The sequence below is a fragment of the Meriones unguiculatus genome, chromosome 11, assembly GCF_030254825.1.
Source record: "Meriones unguiculatus strain TT.TT164.6M chromosome 11, Bangor_MerUng_6.1, whole genome shotgun sequence".
NCBI classification, from domain to species: domain Eukaryota; kingdom Metazoa; phylum Chordata; class Mammalia; order Rodentia; family Muridae; genus Meriones; species Meriones unguiculatus.
The window spans coordinates 39,082,809-39,108,224 of NC_083359.1; the positions used below are offsets into that span (position 1 = coordinate 39,082,809).

At 56.8% G+C, this 25,416-nt stretch overlaps 4 protein-coding genes across 8 annotated transcripts; 1 reads left to right on the forward strand and 3 right to left on the reverse strand.

The window, feature by feature from the left end:
- The first annotated feature begins 768 nt into the window (after nucleotides 1-768).
- Stub1 (STIP1 homology and U-box containing protein 1) lies at nucleotides 769-3,142 on the forward strand. Of its 2 annotated transcripts, none has more exons than XM_060363943.1 (7): nucleotides 769-1,068; nucleotides 1,523-1,721; nucleotides 1,792-1,972; nucleotides 2,155-2,242; nucleotides 2,428-2,484; nucleotides 2,569-2,685; nucleotides 2,764-3,142. In XM_060363943.1, the coding sequence occupies exons 1-7, from the start codon at nucleotides 910-912 to the stop codon at nucleotides 2,887-2,889; spliced, it is 927 nt and encodes a 308-aa protein (XP_060219926.1). In that variant the 5' UTR covers nucleotides 769-909; the 3' UTR covers nucleotides 2,890-3,142. The 2 variants fall into 2 exon arrangements, with proteins under 2 accessions (XP_060219926.1, XP_021492904.1); XM_021637229.2 differs by having other exon boundaries at nucleotides 1,807-1,972.
- Nucleotides 2,007-4,930, reverse strand: Jmjd8 (jumonji domain containing 8). 2 transcript variants are annotated; one of them, XM_021637230.2, is made up of 9 exons: nucleotides 4,588-4,930; nucleotides 4,408-4,506; nucleotides 4,205-4,253; nucleotides 4,034-4,130; nucleotides 3,891-3,959; nucleotides 3,698-3,817; nucleotides 3,553-3,620; nucleotides 3,344-3,473; nucleotides 2,007-3,266 (listed from the first exon to the last, which is right to left on the reverse strand). In XM_021637230.2, exons 1-9 carry the CDS (start codon nucleotides 4,743-4,745, stop codon nucleotides 3,250-3,252), a joined length of 807 nt encoding a protein of 268 aa, XP_021492905.1. In that variant the 5' UTR covers nucleotides 4,746-4,930; the 3' UTR covers nucleotides 2,007-3,249. The 2 variants fall into 2 exon arrangements, with proteins under 2 accessions (XP_021492905.1, XP_021492906.1); XM_021637231.2 differs by having other exon boundaries at nucleotides 3,339-3,473.
- Nucleotides 4,931-5,013: 83 nt separating this feature from the next.
- On the reverse strand, nucleotides 5,014-10,117 carry Wdr24 (WD repeat domain 24). Of its 2 annotated transcripts, none has more exons than XM_021637214.2 (9): nucleotides 9,036-10,117; nucleotides 7,955-8,132; nucleotides 7,167-7,836; nucleotides 6,577-6,695; nucleotides 6,370-6,491; nucleotides 6,193-6,297; nucleotides 5,724-6,064; nucleotides 5,408-5,592; nucleotides 5,014-5,329 (listed from the first exon to the last, which is right to left on the reverse strand). In XM_021637214.2, the coding sequence occupies exons 1-9, from the start codon at nucleotides 9,514-9,516 to the stop codon at nucleotides 5,161-5,163; spliced, it is 2,370 nt and encodes a 789-aa protein (XP_021492889.1). In that variant the 5' UTR covers nucleotides 9,517-10,117; the 3' UTR covers nucleotides 5,014-5,160. The 2 variants fall into 2 exon arrangements, with proteins under 2 accessions (XP_021492889.1, XP_060219924.1); XM_060363941.1 differs by having other exon boundaries at nucleotides 6,178-6,297; nucleotides 9,036-10,097.
- Nucleotides 10,118-12,505: 2,388 nt separating this feature from the next.
- Fbxl16 (F-box and leucine rich repeat protein 16) lies at nucleotides 12,506-24,476 on the reverse strand. Of its 2 annotated transcripts, none has more exons than XM_021637202.2 (7): nucleotides 24,147-24,476; nucleotides 19,181-19,251; nucleotides 16,702-17,348; nucleotides 15,556-16,064; nucleotides 15,182-15,266; nucleotides 14,799-14,862; nucleotides 12,506-14,400 (listed from the first exon to the last, which is right to left on the reverse strand). In XM_021637202.2, exons 1-7 carry the CDS (start codon nucleotides 24,167-24,169, stop codon nucleotides 14,252-14,254), a joined length of 1,548 nt encoding a protein of 515 aa, XP_021492877.1. In that variant the 5' UTR covers nucleotides 24,170-24,476; the 3' UTR covers nucleotides 12,506-14,251. The 2 variants fall into 2 exon arrangements, with proteins under 2 accessions (XP_021492877.1, XP_021492878.1); XM_021637203.2 differs by having other exon boundaries at nucleotides 24,142-24,476.
- Nucleotides 24,477-25,416: the final 940 nt, after the last annotated feature.

A 25,416-nucleotide genomic window follows, 5' to 3' on the forward strand; every position in this document is an offset into this window, starting at 1 on the left:
TGCAAAGAGTGACAGGGAGGTGCTGGGGATAGCTTCTTGGAGCTAAACCTCCTAGAATCCCCACCCAACTTGGGAAAAAAAAAATGCTCCCTACTCACTCGAGGCAGTGCCAGAAACCAGGCAGCGAAGTTTGACTGCGGGGCGCACATCGGCAGAGAGCCGAGTTCTGCTCCTCCGAGTTCGGGGTGGGGGGTTGGCAGCCAAAAGCTGACGCAGCAGCGGCTAGAAATGGCTCATCTACAGACTATGGAGTCAAAGGGTCTTGGTGCAGCCGCTCTCCAAGGAAACCTTCTGGCCCCGCCCTGGAAGAAGCTCCTCCCCATGACCGCAAGAAGGGGACAGTCCAGCCGCACACCCGCAGCTTCCTCTACAGCAACCGCAGCAGATCCTTTCGTGTCAACGTGTCACGTGCTTGCTTCTCAGCCATTAATGGCCTCAGGCTGCTCCTCCCGATTCCCGGGGAAGCCCCGCGAGGGCGGTCTGACCTGTTGGCCTCCCTCCCTCTCCTTCCCTCAATTCCGCCGTCCTACCAGCGGTCCAGACGCTCCCAGACTCCCGTGTAAGGCCGCGCTCAGTGCGCCCCTTCCCAAGGACCGCTGCCACGTTCGCTTGGAGTGGCCCGGAGGGCGGGACTTGAGGGCCAAGGGGCGGAGCCTTGGTCTGAATAGTGAGGGGTAGGCTGGTTACTGTGGGGCGGGGCCGGTAGAGAGCGCGGCCGCAGCACCTCGCAGCGCTTGCGAACCAGCTCCCCGGCCGCGAGGCTCCGCCTTTGCTCACGTGTCCTCATGCCAGCTCCGCCCCACGCCGGAAGTTCCGGTGGCGGATCGCCGATCGGGCGGAGCTGATCGCTGCGCGGGCTGCGAGATCTAGGTGGCCGGGCGCGGAGCCCAAGCCGTGCCGCGCGGCGCCATGAAGGGCAAGGAGGAAAAGGAGGGCGGCGCGCGGCTGGGCACTGGCGGCGGCAGCCCTGATAAAAGCCCGAGTGCGCAGGAGCTCAAGGAGCAGGGGAACCGGCTCTTCGTGGGCCGCAAGTACCCGGAGGCGGCGGCCTGCTACGGCCGCGCCATCGTGAGTGCGGGGGGCGGGGGCGGGGGCGGGGCCCGATGTGCCTCCCTGTTCTGTGATTCCGGGCTGATTTCTGGCAGCGGGGACTCGAAGCCTAGCTTGTTCCCCCGGCCTCCGAATGGCAGTTCCCGAGCCCAGGGCTGGTTGACTGGGAACTGGCGAGTGAGCGGGTGCTTGGTTGAGGCAGGCTAGGATAACACCAAGAACCCTTGCCCCTTGAGGCTCCCATGCCCAAAGCCAGGAGAGAGGTTCTGGGAGATTTTCACAAAAGCAGTTGGAGTCAAAAGAGCACAACACAGGGTCCGGAGATCTGACAACTCGGATACCTCCAGTTTCCCGATTCCAACCATGGGCCCCGGAGCTGGAGCATTACCCGATCGATCGCTAGCTCTCAGCTTGCTAGCGGAGAGGGGTCCAGATAAGCACACACTCTTTGTTACCTGGCCTTGGTCTCCAGACCCGGAACCCACTTGTGGCAGTGTACTACACCAACCGGGCCCTGTGCTATCTGAAGATGCAGCAGCCTGAACAAGCACTCGCTGACTGCCGGAGAGCCCTGGAGCTGGATGGGCAGTCTGTGAAGGCGCACTTCTTCCTGGGGCAGTGCCAGCTAGAGATGGAGAGTTACGATGAGGCCATTGCCAATCTGCAGCGAGGTGGGCTGACAAGATGCCAGGTTGTGGGCACCATGGGGCTAGGATTGCTGACAAATGTAACCTACTAAAGTGTCCACTCCCCCAGCCTATAGTTTGGCCAAGGAGCAGCGACTCAACTTTGGGGATGATATTCCTAGTGCCCTTCGCATTGCTAAGAAGAAGCGCTGGAACAGTATCGAGGAGCGTCGCATCCACCAGGAGAGTGAGCTGCACTCTTATCTCACCAGGCTCATTGCTGCTGAGCGAGAGAGGTGGGTCCCGCCCCCAACAGGCTCCTCTCTCAGGTTGACAGTGAGTCATCAACACAAGTGTTTATTGAAGGACAGCATCTGGCACAGATGGGAAGCCCAGGAGGAAAGAGGCCTGAGGTGGGGAGGGCTCGGTCCTTTTCCTGGTCAGGGACATTGCTGACTGGCTTCTGGTTAACACCTAGGGAACTGGAAGAGTGTCAGCGGAACCACGAGGGTGATGAAGATGATGGCCACATCCGTGCCCAGCAGGCCTGCATTGAGGCCAAGCACGTGAGGGTGCCCCTAGTCCACATGTGGGTCATTGTGTGTGTGTTTTTGTGTGTGGCATGGAAAGTGCCCCAACCTATGGTGGATCTGTTGGCCCATGCATGACATGAGTGCCCTGGTGGACATAGGGTGTGTGTGTCTGTGTGGAGGAGATATGAGTTGCCCACACATGGCACTCAACTCTGCAGGATAAATACTTGGCAGACATGGATGAGCTCTTCTCTCAGGTGGACGAGAAAAGAAAGGTGAGTATTCCTTTAAGCCATGGGCAGGCGCTGTCCAGTGACCCCCTCTCCCAGTTGCAGACAGTCTCTCCCATTATGCTGTAGAAGCGAGATATCCCTGACTACTTGTGTGGCAAGATAAGCTTTGAGCTGATGCGGGAACCCTGCATCACACCCAGTGGTATCACCTATGACCGGAAGGACATTGAGGAGCACCTGCAGGTGAGGGTCTGGTGCCGTGGGCCCAGAACCAGGGGCGCGCCCATCCCGTTGGACACTCTGACTCTGTTGTTGTTGCAGCGTGTGGGTCACTTTGACCCCGTGACCCGGAGCCCTCTGACCCAGGAACAGCTCATCCCCAACTTGGCCATGAAGGAAGTCATTGATGCATTCATCTCTGAGAACGGCTGGGTAGAGGACTACTGAGGCCCCATGTCCTGCCTGGCACCCTGGCCCAGGAGGGTCTGGGGACAGAAGCTCCAGTCCCTGTATATAGTTTGAGTCCCTGGGCCTGCCCCCATCAGTCCTCCTGATGGGTTCTGAACTGCTCCCCTTCTCGGCATACCCCTTGCTGGGCCATGAGCCTCCCTTGTCCCCCTTCTGGGCTGGAAAGTGGGTGAGGGTGGGCTGAGGTTGCTGCTGCTGCCACTGTCCTGTAATAAAGTCTGTGAGCACTACATTGGCATGTGCTGGTGCAGTGGGCTTGCCAGTTGCCTGTTTGGCTAGCCAAGGAAGGTAGATATGAAGACGCTGGTGTCCAGATTGAGTGTGGCATGCCACCACCGGTCAGGGAAGTACAGCACCTGGGAGGAAAGAATGCAAAGATTGGCCAGGGCTTTTTGGGTTGGCCCAGCCCCCACCTACCAGCCACTGACTTCACCAGCCTGGATGGTACATTCCAGGGGCCGAGCTGATGGGACTAGGGATGGGTATATTTCCAGGAGCCAGGCCAATGTGGTCTTGTTGGGGTGGAACTCTGGTGTCTTCTCAGGAGGGTAGAGGAACCAGCGCTGGAGGCAGGAGTGTAAAATCACTCTTGTGTGCTCTGGACTACAGACCCCAAACTTTAACTCCCATCCTTGTACTAACCTTCCGACCATAGATCACCTCTGAGAAGCCAGGCCCATGCCAGTGGAAGGGTACCCCAGATCCAGCCCCTGTGGGATCAGTTGTGAATAGCTGAGGAATGAAACGTAGGTGGGCTTCCCCAAATCTGTTTTGAAGGAGTACCCACCTGCAATCCCAAAGCTGTAAGCAGGAATGGTTCCCAGTAGACGAAATGGAGGTGGAGAATAATGCTGGAATAGTGGTGCCCACTCAGTAAAGTTGTTGTCTCCAAAAAAGTACAGGGTGTCTGCCAGAGGAGACGAGAGTCCAGAACACTGCAAGGGGGGGGGCACTCCCGCTGCTACCCAGGTCTGGCTCACCATTGCCCAAGGATGTAGGATCCTGGGGGTGCAGCAGCTGCTCCACATACTCTTGGAAAGGCAGGTCCACTGCAAGAAGTGTCAGTCAGGACTAGTCAGTCCTGCCTTTGGGGTGCTGGCAAGCCTTGGGTGTGACAGCTCACCTTTCTGGTAGGAGTAGGTGTTGGCTGTACTCAGACGAACAACTTTGTCTCCAAAGGAGGCCAGCAGGTTTTCCCGGGAGCATAAGGCCCGGAACCTCTGGGAATGGAGGATAAGAGAACTGAGCACCTGGTCAGTCAGCACCAGCTGCCCACGTGGCTAGGAATACTCACCGAGTTGTCCGTGAGTCCCTGCAAGATGACTGGCTTCAGGAAAGCATAGCTGAGGGAGAAAGGGCAGCTTGTTGTACGGAGGTGGCACCCTATAGGGCCCCCTTCTGTATGGGTAGGCAGTGAGGGTATGACCGCTGCAGCCGAAGGCCATGCTTGGGGGTACGCCTAGAGCCCTGCAGAGACCTGGGGACAGGGACACGTACTGCTGCATGAATTCGGAGTACGTGAGGTATGCTCTGCGCTCCACCGTGCAACGCTCCTCCTCCACCACTGCTCCTGCAGTCCCCGTCCCACTCTGCCGCCTGCGGGGACAATGGGTCAAGCTTAGTCTGCCGGGGCTTTGAGCTCAGGCTCCCTCCTGCCGCCCGTTCCCTGAAGCTCACCATCCCCCTTCGCCAGAGCCAGGCAGAACCACGGTCACTGTGGTCCATAGTACAAAGAATGAAAGGAGCCCTAGCCGTCCGGCCGCCGCCATGAACGTGCGGATGTAGGCGCGCAGCACGCTGGGAATTCCGTCGACACTTGCGTAACCACGAGCCATTGGCTTACCGCCCGGACTGCTGTAGCCACATGCAAGCAGCAGGCCGCCCGGCCATGGGATCCTCCTTTAACATACACGCGCGCGCCTACACACATAGGCACACTCAAACACACACTCACACACCATCCCCCCTTCAATTTCCTCAAGGGAGAGGGAAAACTTGAGCAGCCATGGACTGCTGCGGGTTACCGTGGCTACAGCGCCCCTACCGGAAGTTCCCTCCTGCTAGGAAGTTCCCACCTAAGACGCAATCAAAGTGACAAGTGGCCAAAGAGCAGCTCCTGCTTTTTATTAGGTTACTAGGTTGCAGCCACCTTCCATCCTGGCACATGGGATGGGTAAGAGGCTGTGGGTCTAGTCGGGTGGACATCAGCGTTGAGCTGAGGAAGCTGCGTCAGGCTCAGGGAAGGCCAGATCACGAGTATTCGCAGAGGTGGCCGCAGCCTGCAGGGCACTGGGAGCTGCCTTCCAGCCATTTCATGATGTGCTGAAGATGGCCACCATGACTGCAACCTTGACACCACACAAACAGACCTTTAACCACATGGTGGCAGACAGCACACATGCTGGCACAGCGGTGGCACCTGAGAAGGGGAGAGCTGTTCAGCTGGGGTGCTCATGGGCGCCTCCCTCCCGAGCCCCCGGCCCTGCCGCTGCTGCACCTGTCGCAGACCCAGCCTCGGCTGCTCATGGGCCGCTTGCAGTGACTGCAGTTGACATGCAGAGTGGTGGAGGCTTGGTTGAGGCAGCTGACTGCCCTGCTGGTGCTCAGCTTCACCACTTCATTGGACACATTCCAGAGGCAGAAGCGCTGCAGCAGGTCAATGTAGGAGGTGTACCAGTGCTCCTGGGGGAGGGGACAGGCTCAGGTTAGGATTGCCAGGTAAACTGGGGTAGGGGCTATGGTGGGAAAGGAACAGGCTCAGGTGAGGGGACAAGCGGCTAGTCCAGGGAGACCCTCCCTGGCCCACAACACACCTGGGTCTGCTCGTCAATGTCCTTGCGCACTCTCTCACCCAGCACGATGAGAACAGACACAGCCATCTGCACATCGCCCTGCTCAGCGTAGAAGCGCAACATGTCCTGGACCAATACACTGAAGAAGTCGGGCGGCAGGCGGCTGTCGTAGAGCGCGTGTGAGACAGAGAGGAGAGAGGAGGAGGAGTCCACCGGCGCCAGCGAAGCTGAGTCCGCCTCATTGCCACTGACGTGCGGAGAGTCAGCCTTGTCCTGCAGGTGCTCAGGCCCGGAGGGTGTGTCCACAATCTCGTGACGTAGTGGGAAGGCCTCCTGTGGCAGCACATATTCAGGCTCCTCGGCTGGGAGGCAGGGGTGAGGAGAGATGGCCCTGAGTCGAGGCTCCCCGCTCTACTCAGCTGCTACTCTCAGAGGCATGTTCTGGGTCTGGCCCCTCCACACCACTCCATCTCACCCAGCCTCCACTCACGGTGCACATGCTCTGCGTCCAGTGGGTACAACTCATCCTCTTCTCCTTCTACATCACCCAGCAGGTAGTCAGCAGGCACATCGCTCCCCTCAGTTTCCTCATTATCTGCCCAGCGGGGAAGGGAGGTCATTCAGGGAGTGGCTATCCGGCCCTTTCCCCATCCACATCCCAGCCTACCCTCGTTGGTGATGAGCGTAGCTGAAGAATCAAGCAGAGCTGTGTCGCTCCGTGTGTCTCCTTTGCTGCGATCCAGCCGTGTCTCACTGCCCAGCCCTGGGCCCATATCCTTCAGATTGAAGCTAGAGGTAGGGAAGGGTTGTGGGTGGCCAGGCCCCGGCAGTCCACACGGGCGGGGGCAGGGGCAGGAAGTGGTCAAGGATCTACCTGTTCATGAGTGGTAGGCCACAGGAGCTGCCTTTGCCGACGCTGTGGTTGAGATTGGCAGAGGGCACCAGGCCAGGGCTACAGTAGATAATCCGTAGCATGGTCCATGTCTGTGCCACCTAGGAGCAGGCACCAACCACTCATGAGTCCTGGGCACCTGGCGCCCCAGGCTGCCCTGTCTCGTAAGCAGAATCATATACCAATCCATGGCCTGACCATCACCATGGGGAAACTGTGGCACATGGAAAAGGCAGTTTCCACCCTATAGTAGTGCAACTGTGAGGCACCTGGTGCTAGGATTAGTAAGGGGACTGATGGAGAGAAGAGAGATGGCATGCAGAAGGCAGTTCCAACACCAAGAGTGAGGCAGAAGAGGAGGCTGTGGGCACATGACTCCCTAGGCCTCCACTCCCGCCCCCAAGGATGACCCCAGGGTTTGGGCTAGCTGGTCCATAAAAATCTTTACATTGCCAAATACTTTGGCAAAGGCTGGCACTGTGACTGAGCTCAGGGTGGTTGTGGAATGGCGTCTCACTACAGTAGCAGTCTCTGACCCAAATCATGACCCCTGGGCCCCCAGCTCAACATACCTGGTTGCGGCCAAGCTCCCGAGCCACTTTGGCATTGTGATCACAGAGCTCGGCTAGTGGCCGACCAGCCAGAGCATAGCGTTCAGCTGTTTCCACGAACCAGCTCATGCTGCCACCACCAGACTCTGTCTCAAAGACACTGAGCGCACTGGAAGCCAGGCCAGAAAAAGGTTCAGTAGCGTCTAACTTTCGCTTGAAGAAGATGGGGCGCCGGTCACCAGCATAGGGTTTGCGCCCAGATTCAGTAGCCACCAGGCTCTCCTTGGCTGCGAAGGCCAGATCCCCAAAGAGGCCGTAACAGAGGCCCTCAGGGTTGGCACGCTCAACAGGCTGGCTGGCATCCCGAAACAGGTGCTGGCATAATGTGCTGTCCTTGGAGCCGGAGAGTAGAAAAGAGGGGTCGTGTGGGTGTCGCCAGGCGATGCCTGTGGTGACATCACGGTGCTCTTCAAACATGGCAGCTGGCACGAAGGGCCGGCGGACATCCCATACATAGATGTTGTGGTCCACCATCATGGAGCATGTGGCCAGGTGGTGGCGGCACTCAGGCCGCCATTTGACTCGGGCCACTGACGCGATGGTCTGCACGCAGTGCATCTCCTTGGCACGGTGTGTGGTCATGTCCCAGACCTTTACCATCTTGTCACGTCCACCTGTGGCGAGCCAGCCCCTGTGGGAGAAGGTCCCACTCAAGCTCTCAGTGACCTCTCTTGGGGGAAGGGAGACCCTGCCACGCCCCAATGTTTCTTTTAGCCTCTTTTAATGGCCCCCTTATCCCCATACCACACCTGTCCTCTGGGTGCCAGTCACAGCAGAAGACAGGCCCATTGTGGGCTGTGAACATCCTCTCACATCGGTCAGGTCGGCGGATGTCCCAGAGCTGTACGTTGCCGTTCTCGAAGGTGGAAGCAAAGGTAAAGTAGTCACGGATACTGAACTGCACATCCCTCACGCTCTCAGACTGGCCTGTGGGCATGCACCAGCAGAAGCACAAGTGAGAGGGCTGGCCCCCGGGGGGGGGCCCTTGGAGTAGCTGGAACGGTGTTGTTCACCGGCCTGTAGCCAAGCCAGGAAGCACAGAGGGCTGAGGAGACATCACCAGAATCTGAATCTGCCTAGGCCCAAGAGAGCATGCCAGGTAGTTTCTGCACAAACTCCCACCAGGGCTCCGTTCCCTGGATTCTGCCCAGGCAAAGCTGTATGTAGAGACCTGCCTCAGAAGGACACATGTGAGCACTGGGGGTACAGGCGCCCAGCCTACCTGGCTGTCACACTTCCTGGGGGGGGGCAAGGCCTGTGGAAGACCCAGTGAGTGGAAGAGCCTGCCTCATTCTCTGCTTAATACTCCACCAGCTGCCTAGTTAGGCCCAAAGGACCAAAGAGCTCCCAGACCATATTCACCTTAAAAGACCGCCATATCTGGAGCCTCCAGTCTTTCCCTGCCACAGATAGCTCAAGATCAGTCTTAACTCCCAAATTCTCCAAGACCCCCGGGCTGAACACGGCCAGCCAGACCTGCCACGAAAGGGGCCCTGTGTGCTTCCCACCTCACTCTGTCTCCCTGGTCTGAGATTCCTCAAGGTTCTGGTAGATTCACTGCAGTGAAGCAAGCTGAAGCAAGGCGAGGGAAAGGGAGGCTTCCATACTCACAATGCTGTATCTGAAGGCTCTACCTTCCCTATCAGCCACACCCAACACCCAGCAGTGCTTGGACCCGTCTTTCACTGCGGGCCAACCTTCCTCCTTCAGCGCTGCTCAGCCTCTGAGAGCACATCTGAGGACCTCCAATGAAGCACATTTCAGCCTGCCTATAAGGTCTAGCACCTACCAACACACCCATCTACCCCAACCTGCCTCTGTGGGCCTCACCAGAGAAGGTGCTGACAGAGTCCTTCCTTCGGAGGTCAAAGCACTTCATGAAGCCATCCTGAGAGCCACTGAGCAGCACATGGGCCTCCGTGGGGTGGAAACAGACTTTGTTCACCGTGCGCTTATGTTCCGTGAACAGCTGATCCTGCTTGTTGCGCGACGGCCGGCCTAGGTTCCAGGTAACCACCACACCATTGGTGGCTGCTGTGGCCAGCAGATTCTCGTCCATCTGGTGCCAGACCACATCCGCGCAGCTCAGGTTGAGCGAGGGTTTCCGGCCCACGCGCAAATTTAGCTTCTCCACGAACTGCTCCTCCTCAATGGCATAAATCTTGAAGATGCTTCGGCCTGCCACAACAACCTGGGCCGCATCTCGGCACACGCTGATGGCATTGGCTGGTGCATCCAGGTGGCAGTGCATGGTTCGGCCTGTCAGTGCACTGCCACTCAGGGCTGTGGTAACTCGGGACATCTTTTCCATGGCTGCACAGGTATCAGCGGCGGAAGGTCAGTGAAGTATGCTGGCCTGGTCAACCATGGTGTCCTAACAGTTCGGGTTCGGTCCTCTCGAACCTTCGGCCTGCCATGGTCCATCAGCCTATCACCATCTCAAGAAAGTTCAGTTTCACTGGAGTTCTCCAGAAGGCTCCATGGCTAACCTGAAGTTCGTCAGCCTCATGTCTGACTTTCCCAGATTCTATGCGGTTAATCCTCCATCAGGGAGATCAGTAAATCGATCCCAGGGGTGGGGTGGGGGTGGGGGAGAGGGGCTTCTACCCTCACAGTTAGCCCCGTGCTTCCGCGGCTTGCGGGGCTTCCAAGAGAACGAAAAACCGAGAGGAAAGGGTAGAGGAGCTGGACGGGTCCAGAGGACTGAATTCAAAGACCTTGGGAGGCAGAAGAGACGCTACAGCAATAAGTACAGGTATCTGGTTGCACCGGGCAAGGGAAACTGCGGGACCAGAACCAGATGCTGGGAAAACCTCTGCCCCGGTGGCACTACAGTCATTTACCGAAAGCACAGTGTCGCTCAGTTACCATACCGGAAGAGACTCAGCTATTTCCCCGCCCATCACCGGAAGCCCTTTCTTATTGTCATCCCGCCGGAAGTGAGCACGAACTCTTTTCCCTTACCATAAAGGTTCCGTGTCAGCAAGCGGCACTTTGGTCGAGCGGAGCGAATGGACCAGAATTGGCTCTGCAGGCTCCCTAGTTCTTCCTTGGTGATATGTCGCTTTTCTTTATTTGTTTGGTTAGGTTTTTTATGATGCTGAAAATAGAGCCCTGGAAGTCTAATGCAAGACAAGTTCTCTACCATTGGGCTATATTACCAGCCCCAGTTTATTTTTATCTTAATATCTTAATATCAGTACTTAAACCTCTCCTCCGTTGGAGGAGTCATTTTCTAAGCAGATCCTGAGTTCCACCGCTCTGCCCCAAAGCCTTACCCTACCCTCAACCTCCCCTGCAGAACTCAGGAGCCACTTCCTGATGGGTCCTGGGCCCATCATTCCCCTAGTCTAAACCCAGAACAAGCAGTCTGGCACCTTTTCTACACAAGGTTTTTATTGCACAGTGAATAAGTCCCAGACACCTGGCCCTAACCGTCCCGCCTCATCTGCAGCAGTACCTTTCTCGGCTCTTCTTATCTCAGTGTGCTTCTATCCCAGCTTCCTTCCCCCTGAGCACTTTTCTTCCTCTTCCACAGTTTCAGATGCTATATGTTACCCCTGCAGAACAAGTCTCCTTTACAACCTTCAGCACTTAGCTCAAATGCCTACCAATGCCTACCATCTTAGACCATCCCTGCCACCCCAATCTAATGTGGCCTCCTTTGTCTAGTGTGGATTTTATGTCTATTTTGTGTGGTTGCACCTGTGTTGGTACTTTCAGGGCCTTTCAGCCACTTCTGTCTGTGGCTGGATTTAGTCTTAGTTGTAAGAGATTGGTATTGGCTCTGGATCCCCAAGACCCAAGTTATCAGCACAAAGGAGATTTGTTTGTGCCAAAGGAACAAAGGGCAGGGAATAAGAGACCAAAATAGGGGATAAAGTACCAGGGAGATGGGGAGGGAACAGGGAGAGGAGGCAGAGATATTTGTCCCGGCGGGGACAAAGGACTGCCTCTGGATAGAAAGGAGACAGACATGGCTCATAGGCAAATGATATAGGTAAAGGTAAAAGGAGGAAACCCGTGTTAGGATGAGGTGTTTAATTTTGATTGGTTTACTTAATTAATTAGCTAATTAGGTAAGCCAAAGGGGGCTTTTGATTGCTAGACTGCAATACTTTGATAGCTGAACCTTGGTAGTGAGTCTCAGGAGGAGGAAGTGGCCAAGTAAGTGAACAGACCTTGGTGGGTAGCTTTTGGAATGTGACCTAACAGTTTTTAGCAAGGCAGAGGGAATTTGGAAGAGGGAAAAGCCTGTGAGAGCCCCGTTTTCAAGCTGGCCAGAGTCTCTGCTTATTAGTTGCCCTTTTTCTTGGAGTGGGCACAGTTTCTGTTTTTTTGTTTGTTTGTTTGTTTGTTTTGTTTTGAGACAGGGTTCCCCTGAATAGCCTTTGTTGTCCTGGACTCATTTTGTAGAACAGGCTGATCTCGAACTTACAGAGATCTGCCTGCCTCTGCCTCCTAGAGTGCTGGGACTACAGGCGTGTGCCACCACGCCCGGCTCAGGCGCAGTAGTCTTGATCTTCTGATCAATGTGATCTTTTATTTGTTTATTTATTCTTTATTTGTGTGTGTGCCTGTCTGAGTTTTTTGTTTGTTTGTTTTGGGTTTTGTGTTGTTTTTTTTGTTTGTTTGTTTGTTTGTTTGAAACAAGGTTTTTCCGTGTAGCCTTACCTATCCTGGACTCACTGTATAGACTAGATTAGTCTCAAACTCCTATATATCTGCCTGCCTCTGCCTGCCAAGTGCTGGGATTAAAGGCCTGAGCCACCACCTCCTGACTCCTGTGTTTTCAATTGCACTATTGTGCAATCAGTTTTCCTCAGAGGCCAGAGGCCATCAGTTCCCTGGAATTGGAGTTCAAGCATCTTAAAGTCACCTGCTGTGGGTGCTGGGCACTGAACCTAGATCTTCTTCAAGAACAGTAAATGCTCTTACCTACTGAGCCATCTATCCAGTATCACTGCACTCTTTAGGGCATTGCAACCCCTCACTTAGCCAAGGATAAGACTCCTTGCTGCTCTTCTTGAAGGATGGTGGGCAAGATCCTAGATCCTTCTGAAGGCATATACATTTTGACATCAGACTCATTGCTCTCTTTTGTGCACTTAAGGTATTAGAAAACCTTTGTCGGTCAGTTGCTAAGGTTCCAGTCCAGCCCTGGGCCACCAGCCTCTACATGTTCAGGGAAAGAAGCAACTTTGATGAGTTGAGAGACACAGGAGAACCCAGAGACCTGGGCCATCCAGGGCATATTTAACCATTACAACTTGGTTGCGTGACCAAAAAACAACCCAGACTCATGTTTTTACAACTTTTTAATATATATTTTTATAAACAGGTCACGTGATAAAATAGCACAAGAAACACTTACCAAATATAAGGTTATATCTTCCGCATATACAGGAGAATGAGGTCGTTATGTACAATAAGAAAATGATTTTAGGGGTTGGTTGGTTTTGTTTGTGTCCCTCTCTCCCCTTAAATTTTCCTCCTATAGTCATTGCAAATATCACAGCTTCAGTTGCATTAATACTTTGGGCAAATGGACAGCTTCCCCCTCCCTGTTGGGGGATTGTGGGAAGAGGGGCTGAAGAATCTGGCTCCTGACCACTTCAGCCTGGAGCCTCCCCGGCCAACACTTCAGGGGCAAGGAACTCTTTGGGCTGTTGAACTCTTTAACTTTTTGTCAACAGCATCTCTCTCTCTCTTTCTCTCTCTCTCTCTCTCTCTCTCTCTCTCTCTCTCTCTCTCTCTCTCCCTCTGGCTCTCTGGGAATTAGTTACTCTCTTCCAACCAGATAGGGGTGTCCCAAGATTGGTTGTGGGGTGCTGTGTCTCCTGGGGTTTCACGGTTGGGAGAGAAGGGGCTCCCAGTCCTGTCCTCAGCACTGCCACGTATATGCCAGTGTCCCCCAGGACTTCCAAATGTCTTGGGGTCTGACAAAACATGGTCACAGCCCATTTGGGCAGGCAATGGTTTTGGAGGCTGGGAGAGGTAAAGGAGGACCAGAAAGGCTCCCTCCTTTCTTAGGGTATGAAGGGTGTGCTGGCCACTGGAAGATCAGAACCGCTGGTCAGAGCTGACCCTGACCTTTGGCCAGGCCCTCTGCAGAGTCCACCTGAGGAGACCTATCCAGGGTGAAGCACAGTGCTGAGAGGCCTGAGCTCAGCTAGGGGACGGGCTGGAGTGGATGGGCTGCTCCCAAGGCCTGACAGCCCTATGGGTGGCTCCAGATTCGAGTCTGTCAGGTGCCTATTCTGGGGGGGATGGGCACCGCTTTAGGCTAATGTTGATTATTACAAGGTCTGTATCGTATCTTCCTAAATCTGTCCCATCCTGGCCAGGGCCCAAGGATCTGTAGACCAAGGGGAAAGAAGAGGATTGGGGTGGGATGGGGGGCGGTGCACAGAGGACAAGAAGTGACCCATATGGCAACAAGGAAGAAGAGAAGCCACTGGGTCAGGTAGGCATGGGGAAATTGGGCTCCTCAGGGGGCCATGGCTTTGGCAGTGGCCTGTGACACCTCATACCCCTTGGAGGGCGCCAGGCGTGGTGCAGTGGAAGATGTTGGAGGCCCTTGGGGCTTTTCCAGGCCCCTGAGTCCAGGGGGACTAATCCCTCCATCCCCTCGGGCCCTGCCCGGGATGGGGGGACAGCAGGGGGAGGCAGAGAGCAGAATGAAGTGGGGAAGGCAGTGAGGGCATCTGCACTCAAAGCATCCCCCAAAGGACCTAGACCCCCAGAAGGCGGGCGAGTGATGGCGGCGGCTGTGGCATGGTGGAGGGCGGGCGTGCAGTGCGGGCACGAGGGGCATGCACAAAGTCCCCGAGTGTGCGTGCGTGCGTGGGGCTGACCCCTCTGCCTCTTGCCCCAGGCGGGGGATGGAGCAGTGGAGCAGAGGTGCAAGGGATGCACGGGGCGGGGTTTCCCTCAGCTTGCCCCGCCTCCAGCGCAGGGCGGAGAAGTGGTGCTCCCGCAGGGATGGAAGAGGGGCTACTGCCCAGGGCGTGGCCGGTTCCCGCGGCCGGGTTGAAAAGCCTGCGCTATTCAATGACGAGGCAGCGCGGCAGGTGCTGCGAGAAGTACTTGAAGAGCTCGGGTGTGGCTCCAGGGCAGTTGGTCAGCTCCAACTCCTCCAGCTCTTGCAGCTGCACGAGGCCTGATAGCCCCGTGGTGGTCAGGAGCGGGCAGCCTGCAAAGCGCGAGGCATCCAGGCAGCCGCTCAGCAGCTCAGCTCCGCCCGGCGGAAGGGCTGGACTGTGCTGAGTAGGAGGGAAAGGCTGGAGAGGACAGTGGCCTGCTGGGAGCGGGTCCTACTATGGGCTTAACGAAGCGGGACCGTACGGGGCTCGAGGAGTGGGACTCTGACAGGATGGGTGGAATCTGCATCAGAGAAGGCTGTGTTCCGGAGCGTCCGGGGTGGGTCTGAGCAGGGCGGGGCCTGGCTTGAGTTTGCCCCTCCTCCAACCCGCTACCTGGGACGTGATTTGCTAAAGCTTGAAGTGAATCTATCTGCCTAAGGGACCCCAACGGGGCGAGGGTTCGAGTGAAGTGGGCGCCACTGCCCACGAGGCATGCAGGGGGTCTCACCTGCTAGAGACAAGAGTCGCAAACTCCTCATGGCTAAGAGGTGCTTCAACCCGAAGTCCTGCACCTGGGCGGGAGTGAGAGGAGGTCGTGTTAACTATTGCCACTTGCCTGGGACCTGCAGCCAGCACAGGGGCAGGAGGTAGGGTTCAAAATGAAGGTTTTTTTTTTTTTTTTTTTTTTTTTTTCGGTTCCCGCGAGGCCTGGAAGCACCCACGAGGGCCTTGGGAAACCCGGAATCGGACTTCGTTTGGCTGCACAGAGGGATCTGAATGGCGCCTAGTGTGGTTCAAGGATTTTTCTGTACTTGTGCTCCCCTCCCTCGCCTCCCCGCCCCGCTACCCACCGCTCTCTTTAGTTCCAGATCCCCGGGGCCACGGAGGTACCTGGCAGCACCATCGCAGGTAGAGGCTGCGGAGGGACGACATGGTGGACAAATAGCTGAGGCCAGTGTCCGTGATGCGTACACACCTGCAGTTGCACCAGAGGGGGGGACTGCCCACCTTTAAATCACTTCACCCATCCCCACCTGGGTCCCTCCCTCCTTTTCACAGGTGTCCCTAGGGCGAGCCCCTGCCCCACGGTCCCGCTCTTAACATCTGCCCTCCCCTGCCCTCCCCATCTGGAATATGGCTTTTTCTCCAAGCTATGCCAGAGTTGCTCCGAGTTTGGGCACTCTATTCTCTGCGGCCTTCCCCACCCTAAGAAGCCTGTGGACCGGCACAGGCTTCCAGTTCCTGGAGTGTGGGGATGTGTGCACCTGTCCAGCACAAGCTCCTCCAGGCGGTGCAAGTCGCAGGCCACGTACTCCAGCGCCATGTCGGTGATCCGAGGGCACCAGGAAAGGTCGAGGCTGCGCAACTTGCGCAGGTTCTCGGCGACAAGCTCCACGCCATCGTCAGTGACCTTCGAGCAGCCTGAGAGGCTGAGTGACGTGAGGTTGGGCAGGCTGTGCACCACGTTAACCACCCCGTGGTTGGTTATCTCCCAGCAGGAAAGCAGGCGCAGAGTGTGGGTGCTGTGGCCCTGGCGAGCTGTGAAGTAGGCCAGCGCCGTGTCAGTCACGTGGTAGGCCTGAAGGCTTAGCTCTGCCAGGTTGGGTAGGAGTTGTGAGATGGCAGCAATGGCATCGTCCGCCACGTTGATGCAGTCGCTGACGCTCAGCGAGGTGATCCGTGCGCTGAGGCTGGACCACAGGCCAGCTTCAGTGAAATCGTTACAGCCTGACAGCTCCAGGCGCACCACTCCCTGCATCTGCTCCAACATCACCTACAGGCAGGTACAGACCAGACCAGACCAATCAGCTCCCCCACCGCTCGCCTGGGCGCCCTTCCTGCTGGGGTAGTGGGAGGTGCCTGCGCAGAGGCGAATCTGGAAGCAGTGGTCCCTCAGGTGTGGACTTGTGCAAGCATGCATCAGGCTGAACCCTAAGGAGCGCACTAAAAATTGCTTGTTATACTTTGCCAATATTCCAAAAGGGAAGCAGGGCACAGGGGACCCACAAGCCAGGGTGTGGCCAGTATGGGTGTTCGGAACAGATAATTTGAATATTAAAATTTCAATTCAGGTCCCGGGGGAGAGGGGGCACAGGGCAGCGTGCCCAGATGCTCCTGCAAACCCTTGCTCCTAGGAGACTCTCCGCTGTCCCTCCCCTCCCCCTCCTTCCAGCATCCCACTCAGGCCAGCTTCACAAGCAAGCGGACCCCACGTGTGATTGACCACTCTCACTTTTTAACAAGCTCACATTTTCACTCTGCATTAGCCCTGGCAATGCCATCCTTGCTACTTTTTGTCCTGTGTACATCTGGGTATCCTCTGGGCCCCTCAACCTCCCATGTCCATAGGGTTGCTGCTGCTGTTCCCGCCCCTCCAGCCCCGTTTGCTCCTGGCCAAATTTGGGACACACCTCTAGGCCAGCGTCAGTGATGGTGGAGCGCTTGAGGCTCATGGCCTTGACTCCCTTCTTAGAAAGCGCATAGTTGTCGATGAACTCGCAGATGTCTAAGTCAGAGACACCAACTAGGCAGAATCCCTCAAAGCCTCTAGCAGCAAAGCCCTGCAGGTTCACAAACTCCTTCTCGCCTCCAGGCAGCACGTTGTACAGCTCCTTGGCATGCAGCACAGGCGTGAGGCCTGCCCAGAACTTGGGCTGATACAGCACACGCCGCCAAGCCTTGCACACCTGGGCTAGTATGCATTTCTCACATGCTGAGAAATACCAGAAGAGCCCATTAAGGATCTTCTCATCTGTGGCCAGCGGTGGCCGCTCCACTGGGGGTCCAGGCACTGGGCCTGAGGCTGGTCCACTGGCTGGGGGGCACGGCCCCCCTGCCAGAGCAACCCGGGACAGTGGCGTAGCCAGGCTGGGAGGTGGGAGGGTGGGTGGGGGTGGTGGCTGGCAAGGGCGGTTCTTGGCAGCAGGTGTGCCCTTGGTGATGCTGGCTGCACCCAGGCCGTTGGGCTGGCCAGGCAGCTTCACCAGACCATTTCGAGGCAAGCATGGAGGCTTGGGGTCACCATTGATACCGGGGCTCGACATTTTCCTTGCACGTTCTGTGGATGAGATAGGAGGAATAAATGAGTCTGCTGGCCTCTGGAGGAGCTGGAGAGCTAGCTGTCTTCATTCTTGAGGCTCCTCTCTTCCAGGACCACTCAACAGGAAGGATCCTAGCACATGCCTTTCTCTGACTGCACAGCAAGGGGCAGGCTGGCCACAGACACAGCTGGTCCAAGTGCTCACATCCTCTGTCATCCACTGACTCAGCCTGCATTGCCCAAAGGTGCTTTCTGATGCTCTGATTTCCATTTAAGGTTAGGGAGAGATGGAGTCCTTAATTGCTTCTTCCACCCCTGTTCCTTTGATGCCTGCTATTGGGGCCTACCCTGCAGGATCGGAAAAACTGAAGAAAGGTGCTGGAACAGTCTCAGACTCCTCCTTCACAAGGCGACAGTAGCCCTCAGAGTCACAAACCAGCTCTCAAGAATCTGTGCACCTACCCAGCTGGTGGTGGCACTCACCTTCAATCCTAGCACTTGGAAGACAGAGGCAGGCAGATGGCTGAGTTTGAGGCCTGTCTGGTGTAAAGAGAGTTCCAGGACAGCCAGCCAGGGCTATACAGAGAAATCCTGTCTTGAAGGAAAAAAAATTCTGCGCACCTAGAGTAAGCTCTGGGGCTCAGGCATCATCCCTATATAGTTGATTGTAGTACCAGCACAATGATACTCTGGACACACATTTTCTTATATTTAAAAAAAAATTAAAAATTTCAGTGTATCAGTGTTTTGCTTGCATGTATGTATGCATATCATATATGAGCCTAGCATCGGTAGAAGTCAGAAGAGAACATCAGGTCTCCTGGAACTGGAGTCACAGGCCTCCCGGCCCTCTGTGAAAGCAGCAAGGGCTCTTAGCTACTGAGCCACTTCTCCAGTCTGCAGGACACATGCTCTTTAATCCTCCACCCAATGAGGACAGTGCTATGGTATTTCTTGTACAAACAAGGAAGGGCAGGCCAAGGCCAAGTGAACTGCTTCTCTGAGGTCATGGCCAATAGTTGAGGGGTAGAGCTGAAGTTTGGACCGGAGCTGGAGGAGGAAAGTCACGAGGGAGACCAGGGTCACTTGTTCATAGAGTAGGTCTGGACTGCTGATCATCTCAGCATCCCTCAGACTCCCAGGACGGTAACAGAGTTGCAGAGGACATTGTGAAGAGACAGCATGGAGGGAAAGGGCAATGGGATTTTCTTAATGTCATGATTATCTGTCTGCACTCCAGATAGATATTGAATCCCCCACCACTCAACATACAGAAGGAAGGTGATTTTATTCATGGGTTTCACCTGTAGATTCAAATGTGACACTCTGGACTCCTGATGGCCCCTAGTTTGAATGTGTGGTTTTGGCTAGCCACTGGTGGTTCTACTTCCTCAACATGAAATCTGGGCAGTGACACCACAGACTCCTTCCTGTGGGAGGGATTTATAGTCTATGGTAGAGTAAGCCCAGAGGCCCAGAGCTGACGCAAGGGCCAGGCAGGATCTCCCTTCCTGTGTCTATAGGTGATCCCAGAGTGAACTGGATCCACCTGTGGGGTTGTCAACTTCTTGCCCTACAATCTTGAGGGTGTCAGCAAAAGCTTCTGCCAGGCCCTCTGTTATATCCTCACTGGTTCAGTGGGTCATAACCCCACCAGGGAGCCTGGCACAATACAAGGGGTGTGTGAAGAAGCTTCCTAGGGGATGGGCACTGGAACATGCAGACCCTCAGAAGAGAAGGCTCGTGTTACCTTTCAGGCTGAGACCCCCTTCTGGAGATGCAGGGACAAGGGCCACCCATTCCCCCAATCTGGCTTGACACAGAAGAAGTGGACAAGAACTATCCCCTACCTTTATTTTGCAGCACTATCTCCTCGATTGCTTCTTCCACTGCACAGGCAAGCTGCGCCAGTGTCCCACCTCTGAGGAAGGAAAAACCATGGGTTGGAGTCTCCTCAGAACACGCCCCTCATGATCAACAACCTAGCTCCGTGTCCAAGCCCCCGTATTATCTATTACTCCCCTTCTCAGTATGACTCTTGAGACCTAGGGAGTAGACCAGTTTTTCCCTAAAGGAACTTTCTCAGCCCTTAGCTGCTCTTTTGTGCCTAAGAACAGGCAAGAGTAGCCACACAAAAGCCAGTACGCAAGTAGCAATGCAACACTTGCCAGATGCATACCAGGAATATCATATATTTCAGCTTCACGGCAGATATCCCTCTGTAGGGTAGCAACTATTGGTATCCCAGTCCTTACACAAGGAACTTGTATATAGTTTGCATGTCATGGCAAAGGAAGTCCGAGGGTGGTTACCCCAGTTCCCTGAGTGTGATATAGGGAAGCAGGCCTGTTGCAGGATAGCAGCGGCCCTGGTGGGAAAGGAGGAGATCTTTCCTTAACCGCTCCAATTCTTATCCATCACCACCCACATTCCTGGGAACTGCGCTGACGCTAGAGAGACAGCCCCAGCCAGAAAAACAGCCGAGTCCCTGACTGGCGGCCTGTGTCTAGACTGTCCATCTAGCTTCAGCCACTAGGCGCAGACCCAGCGCTCTCGGGGCCCCGCGAGCAGCACCACGGACAGCTCCCGAGCTCACTGGGGTCAGCTGAGCTTTCTGCACCGGAGACAGCGGAGCGGAGGAGGCCTGATCGGTGGCTCCGCGGCTCCGGCAACCCCAGCTCCACAGGAAGAGTCAGGGGGAGAAGCCGCCCGCTTGGCTAGGATCTGGAGGAGGCTGCGGAGGCGGTGCCAGGGGAGAAATAATCCAAGAGCTGTGCCGATTTAGGCTGAAAATGCTCCCAGTCGCGGGTGTGCACGTGGAGCGCTTGAGTTGCTGGGGGGTGGGGGGTGGGGGAGGACGATGCACGTGGATGCCCCGGGCATCTGTGGGACTCCTTCCTGCCCCTCGCTGCAGCTCTGGAAACTCACATTTGCAGAAGCACACGACCCCCTTCCTACCTTCCAGACTTGGGTCAAGTAGGTGAAACCAGACTCCATGTCTAATCCCCCATCCAGGACCCCCGCCCGGAGGGAAGCTGCATCTCCACAGAGACAGCCCTGCTTCAGGCTTAGGGAGATGCTCCCTTATTCTCCCACTTGTGACATTAACCAAGCCAGCGAACCCTCTGTACTGTGGTTCAAAATGGAAAACAGTTACACCTGGGCCCGAGGGCTGAGGCTTTCAGAGAAAAAGCAAGACTTTCAGAGAAAGTGCAAGACTTGACCCTTCCTGCCAGGTAAGCAAGAGGTTATTGAGGGCCTCCAGCAAGGCTCACTCCTCCTGGCTCTGCTGCCTAGCCCTGCTGTCTAGGGCCTGCCCCCTGGTATTGTAGAAGCAGGATCTCATATAGGCTAGGCTGGCCTTGTATTGGCAGCCATCCTGCCACGGCCTCCCATACCGGGTTTACAGACATGCTGCAATTTCCCTCTCCACCCGGGGTGGCTCCTGAAGCCTGCTTGGAGTTGCTTCCTAGGAGGGGAAATGGATCAGTGGCCAGGTCACTCAGGCTGCCTCTCCCTTCATGGACAAGCACCTCAGGAGGTGAGGTGAGGCCTTCTGGAATGATGGATGAACTGGCACAACACAGTCCTGGGCCCAGTGTGTCCCACGATCAGTTTGGAGTGGGATTCTGGGTTAGCTCTAGACTGAGGAGCAGCTTGAGATCCCTGGGTCCATCCTTGGCTAGGAGGCGACAGTGACAGCCTCCTCAGCTGCCTTGTCTACATGAGCCCAAGCCTCATCAAGGTGCTCTTTGCTCTCTGTAGAGAACTTAAGGACCAGGATGGGTACAGTGGGGCTCCCGAAGAAAGCTCCAGTGCTTGGTGGTTTTCAGATTGGCAGTCCAGAGCCCCTGATGCTGGACGGGAGGACTTGCCTTTTCTGCGCGTATCCAGTCACCAGATCCTGAGATGCGACTAGTCCCACAGCCTCATCTCCAACCCAACTCCTTGCCCAGCCAGACCCCTGTCCTTTATTTCTCCTCTCTTATCCCCCTCCACCTGGCCAAATGGTCAGCTTTCTCAGCTGCAGATGGGTGCTGCCTGCTTCCACAGCTGGGATCCCTTAATACTCCAAAAGAGCGCCTCCAGGCGTCACCCACCACAGGGGTCATCATTGCTGGCATCTCTCTCTCCCCCTGGCCTGATAACTCCTTGAAGACAAATAGCACCACGAATATGTGGCTTCTGGGCACTACTGAAGTAATGAACAGGAAACGGCCACCTAACCAGTCAAGGGTACTGCTGCCTGAGGGGGGTCAGTGGGACAGGAGCAGCTTAAGAACTTAATTCCAAGTATGATTGTGGTCGGTATTTCTAGAGAAGAAACTAGATTGGTGTTAGAACCTGGCTCCCCAGACTGAGGTGCAGATACGGGGTGGGGGATGGGGGAAGAAGAGCTCTTTTGGCTAAGTTCCCCTCATGGAGTCTGATGGCTAAGGAATCTGGATGGCTGTCGGCCCCCAAAACCTGTCCTGATCCTAGAAGAAAGAAACAGGAACCGCCAAGATGGTTAGAGGAAGGCTCTGTTCTCCAGCATCCCTCTCCTCATCACTGTCTGGAGCATCACTGGGGGAAATAAGGCTCAGAGAAGGATCTTCCTTTTGCAGCCTAAAACTTGTCCCAAGACCCCAAGGCTTTCTGAGTCCCAAACACTCGGACCAGGAACACATCTGTTGTATCTTGTGTCTCTTTCTCCTACCTCCTTGGGTCCTGTGTTTTCCTGCAGTCTGGCTAGTGGCTTCTGTACATAGCTCTCATCCAGCAGCATCTCTGCCATAGCCCTGAAGTCCTAAAGACTGCCAACCACACACCCACTAATGCCCCACTCCTCACAGCTATCAGCCTGGGGCTCTTCCCCTGTCTCTGACATAGTCATCTCCGAGCATCAGGTCAGGATAGAGGCCACATCGGATGCTTGGCCTGCATAGAGCCTTCCCCGATCAGCTCCTCACACTTGAAGAAGATAACCGGGATACACATATCAAGCCCAGTCTGTAGTGGCAGCTCCAAAGTGAAGACCAGGTTGGCTGAACTTGAGGGCACAGTGCAGGCAGCATGATCTGTGACAGTGCTGTGACTCAGACACATTCACATCCATCCCTATCACTTCACACGTGTTAACAGCAGCACTCTCCTTCCACCCCCTGCTGGAGCTGCCTCTGGGGGTGTGCTGGGGATCTTGGGGATGGAAAGACCCCAGGCTTAGGAGGTACATAGGCCCACGTTGAACCAAGCTGATGCTCCAGCAGACCGAGGCTCTGTGGCCAGGCTGAGGGCACGTGGCCATGAGGCACGGGGGAAATAGAAGCTGGGCTTCAGCTTATCATGTCTCGCCTGTTCTACAGAATGTGAGACCTCCAAGACCTAGGCCTGAGGCTCCTTTAGACATCTGCTAAATGAGGCTCACCTGTGCTCTTTGCCGCCAGTTCAGCCATTGGACCACTAGCAGGGAAGGTTCAGGGCCACTCACTGGAGTCCCAGCCCCTGCTTTGCTGCCACCCCCCACCCTTCCCTGTGCCAGTCCTGGAAGATACATTAGTGACTCCCACAGATGAGGAATTACGGTAAGGGCAGTTGAGTGAAGCCAGCCAGAAGCCCCTTCATCCATCCCTCGGACACGCCTGCCTCAATCCCTCAGGGCTTGCCGATTCCAGGTAAAGGTGGCAGGAGAGTCAAGTAGTGAGGGTGGCAGGAAATGGGGCAGCTGCATCCTAAGCTATCTCAGCACCACCCACGTTTTCACCCTGAGTTTCCCTCGATCTCCTCCCAAAGGCTCCCAGCCCAGCCCTCCAGCCACTTTTAGGAAGGACATCAAGGCCCCAGCAGGCTTCTGACTGACCTAGGCAGCCCCCGATCATTCAGGCTCCCATCCAACCACCCCCCCAACTTCTGCTCTGAGGCTGCTGTCCAGCACCTCGTCAAAGTGTGGGCTGGAATAAAGGGTCCTGGGTCTGAGGGGCACCAGGGCGGCCTGAGCAGACCCCGGTCAATGGGCCATGGGACAAGATGGCAGTGGAAGTCAGGCCTCAAGGAGGGAGCAGGTGAAGTGGCATTTGCCATCTGCTCCTGGGAGGTCAGCTGCTGGCTCAGGCTGGGAGGGGCTAACAGAAGGGCTGCTAGGCCAGTTCCAGGCCTCAACAGTGCAATCTTCTCTCCCGGGATGAAGGGTGGGGAGGCTCCCCACTGATCTAACATCCCTGCTCAGCAATCTCAGCGTGCCCATTCCCCATTTTGAAGTCTTCCAACCTTGGCCAAGGCCCATTCTCTTCTTTAGAACCAAAGACATGCCAGCCCACTCCCTCTGCTTCCCTGTGGGCGGCAGCTCTATACTAGCTCATGTCCAGAAGGTGTCCAGGGCCCCTAGGCCACATATCCACATGGCTCCTCCCGTTTAATTGTATCAACACCTGTCACGTCCTCCAGTCCGCCTGAGGCTCATAGGGCTGGAGCCGGGAGAGCCCAGAGCCAAGCCAGAAGGAGCGGGGGCTGATGGCCTGCAATTCCGCGTCCTCGCAGCCTCTCGGTGGTTCTGAGGTACCGAGCCACAGCCTGACCGCGTTGCTGGTAGCGAGTGGCGCGCGATCAAGCCGGTCACTAGGGCGAGGGGCTGTGGAGCGACCCGCTGGCCCAGCGGCTGGAGGGCGAGGTGGGGAAGGGGCTGCGATTACGTAAGCCCTGCTCAGGCGGCGGCGGCGGCCGCGGCGCAGTCCCAAGTCCCCACCCCGCCCCCTCCTCATTGTAGCCTCCGCGGAGGCAGTGGCTCGACCCGGACCCTCCCCTCCCCGCAGCCTGGCCGCGCGCGCACACACACCTTACCTCGGCCAGGGCTTCTGGCTCATGCCACGCTGTCCGCCGGGCGACCTCGCGTCATGGGGAGCCCAGCACCCGAGCCGCCCAGCGCGGAGGCGGCCGAGGTGCTGGACTGGCTAGCAGGGCCCGACTGCGCCCCGCGCCCGGCGCCCTGTGCCCCGCGCCAGGGCCCTCTTGGCAGGGTCCGGAGCGGAGCTCCCCGGTGGGAGAGGATCTGCCGCCCTGAGCCTCCCACCGGGGAGGCTGAGGCTGTGCCCAGATAAATAAGGCCGCTTTGCAGGGAGCCCGGCGGGCGCCTCCTCCCTCCCCTTACCCTCCTCCCCGCGCTCCTCCTCCGCGCTCCTCCCCGCGCTCCTCCGCGGCCGCCGCCGGCGCCGCGCGTGGCCCCCGCCCTGCCCCGAGAGCCGCGCCCTCGCGCGCTCCCGGCCTCCCGACCAATCCGGGCCCTCGAGGCGGGCGGAGGTGTCGCGGCTGCCGAGCCCCGCCCCGCCCCGCTCCGCGCGCTCCTGGCGCCGTACCGACGGGCACGCGCCAGGCACCAGCACCCGCTCAGCGGCCGAGGCTTGCACAATAAACAAACCCCCGCAGGCCGCGCGTCCGGCAGGACGGTCGAGGGGAAGGCAGGGCGCGCGGCGGGAGAGCAGCTTCGGGTGGCCCATCGGCACGGAGCGGTGACGACCCAGAATCCTGGCCGCCGGGGAGGACGGGAGTCCTTGGCGCGAGCGCTTGGCAGCGGGGCTCCGGATCCCACAGCAGACACAGCCGGCCCTGTGTGCTCTTCCGTGGATTGCCACCTGCGAGGGCGAGGAAAGGGAAGCCGGGTGGAGGCGGCAGCGCCGCCCGCACCTCCATACACACCCCTTCCGCGGGGCGTAGGGCAAGCCTCTAGGATCTCACATCCCTTCTGTTCCTGCTGCGCGAGTCAGGCTGGAGAACACCCCTTGGAGGTGACAGAGTCACACACCTGCAGGAACCCGCAAGTGTCAGTGAGAACACAAGGCAGCATAGCGGTAGTAGAGGGGGCTCGTTTCTGACGCTCTCACGAACGACCTGAGGCGACCCTCCCTCCCCACAGGGGGAGAGGCGAGGTGGGAATGGTTGAGAAAGGACATGCAAAGATCCTATGGCGGTTAAGGAGTTCCACAGGTTCCCTCTGGAGTGAAGTAGAGGTCCGGTGGCGGCCCAGGACAGGTGGTTTGTGCGAAGAGCCCTGTAAAGGCTTCTGGAGAGCCAGACCTTTCAGCAGACTAATGGGACCCCAATCTGGTCTCTCTCT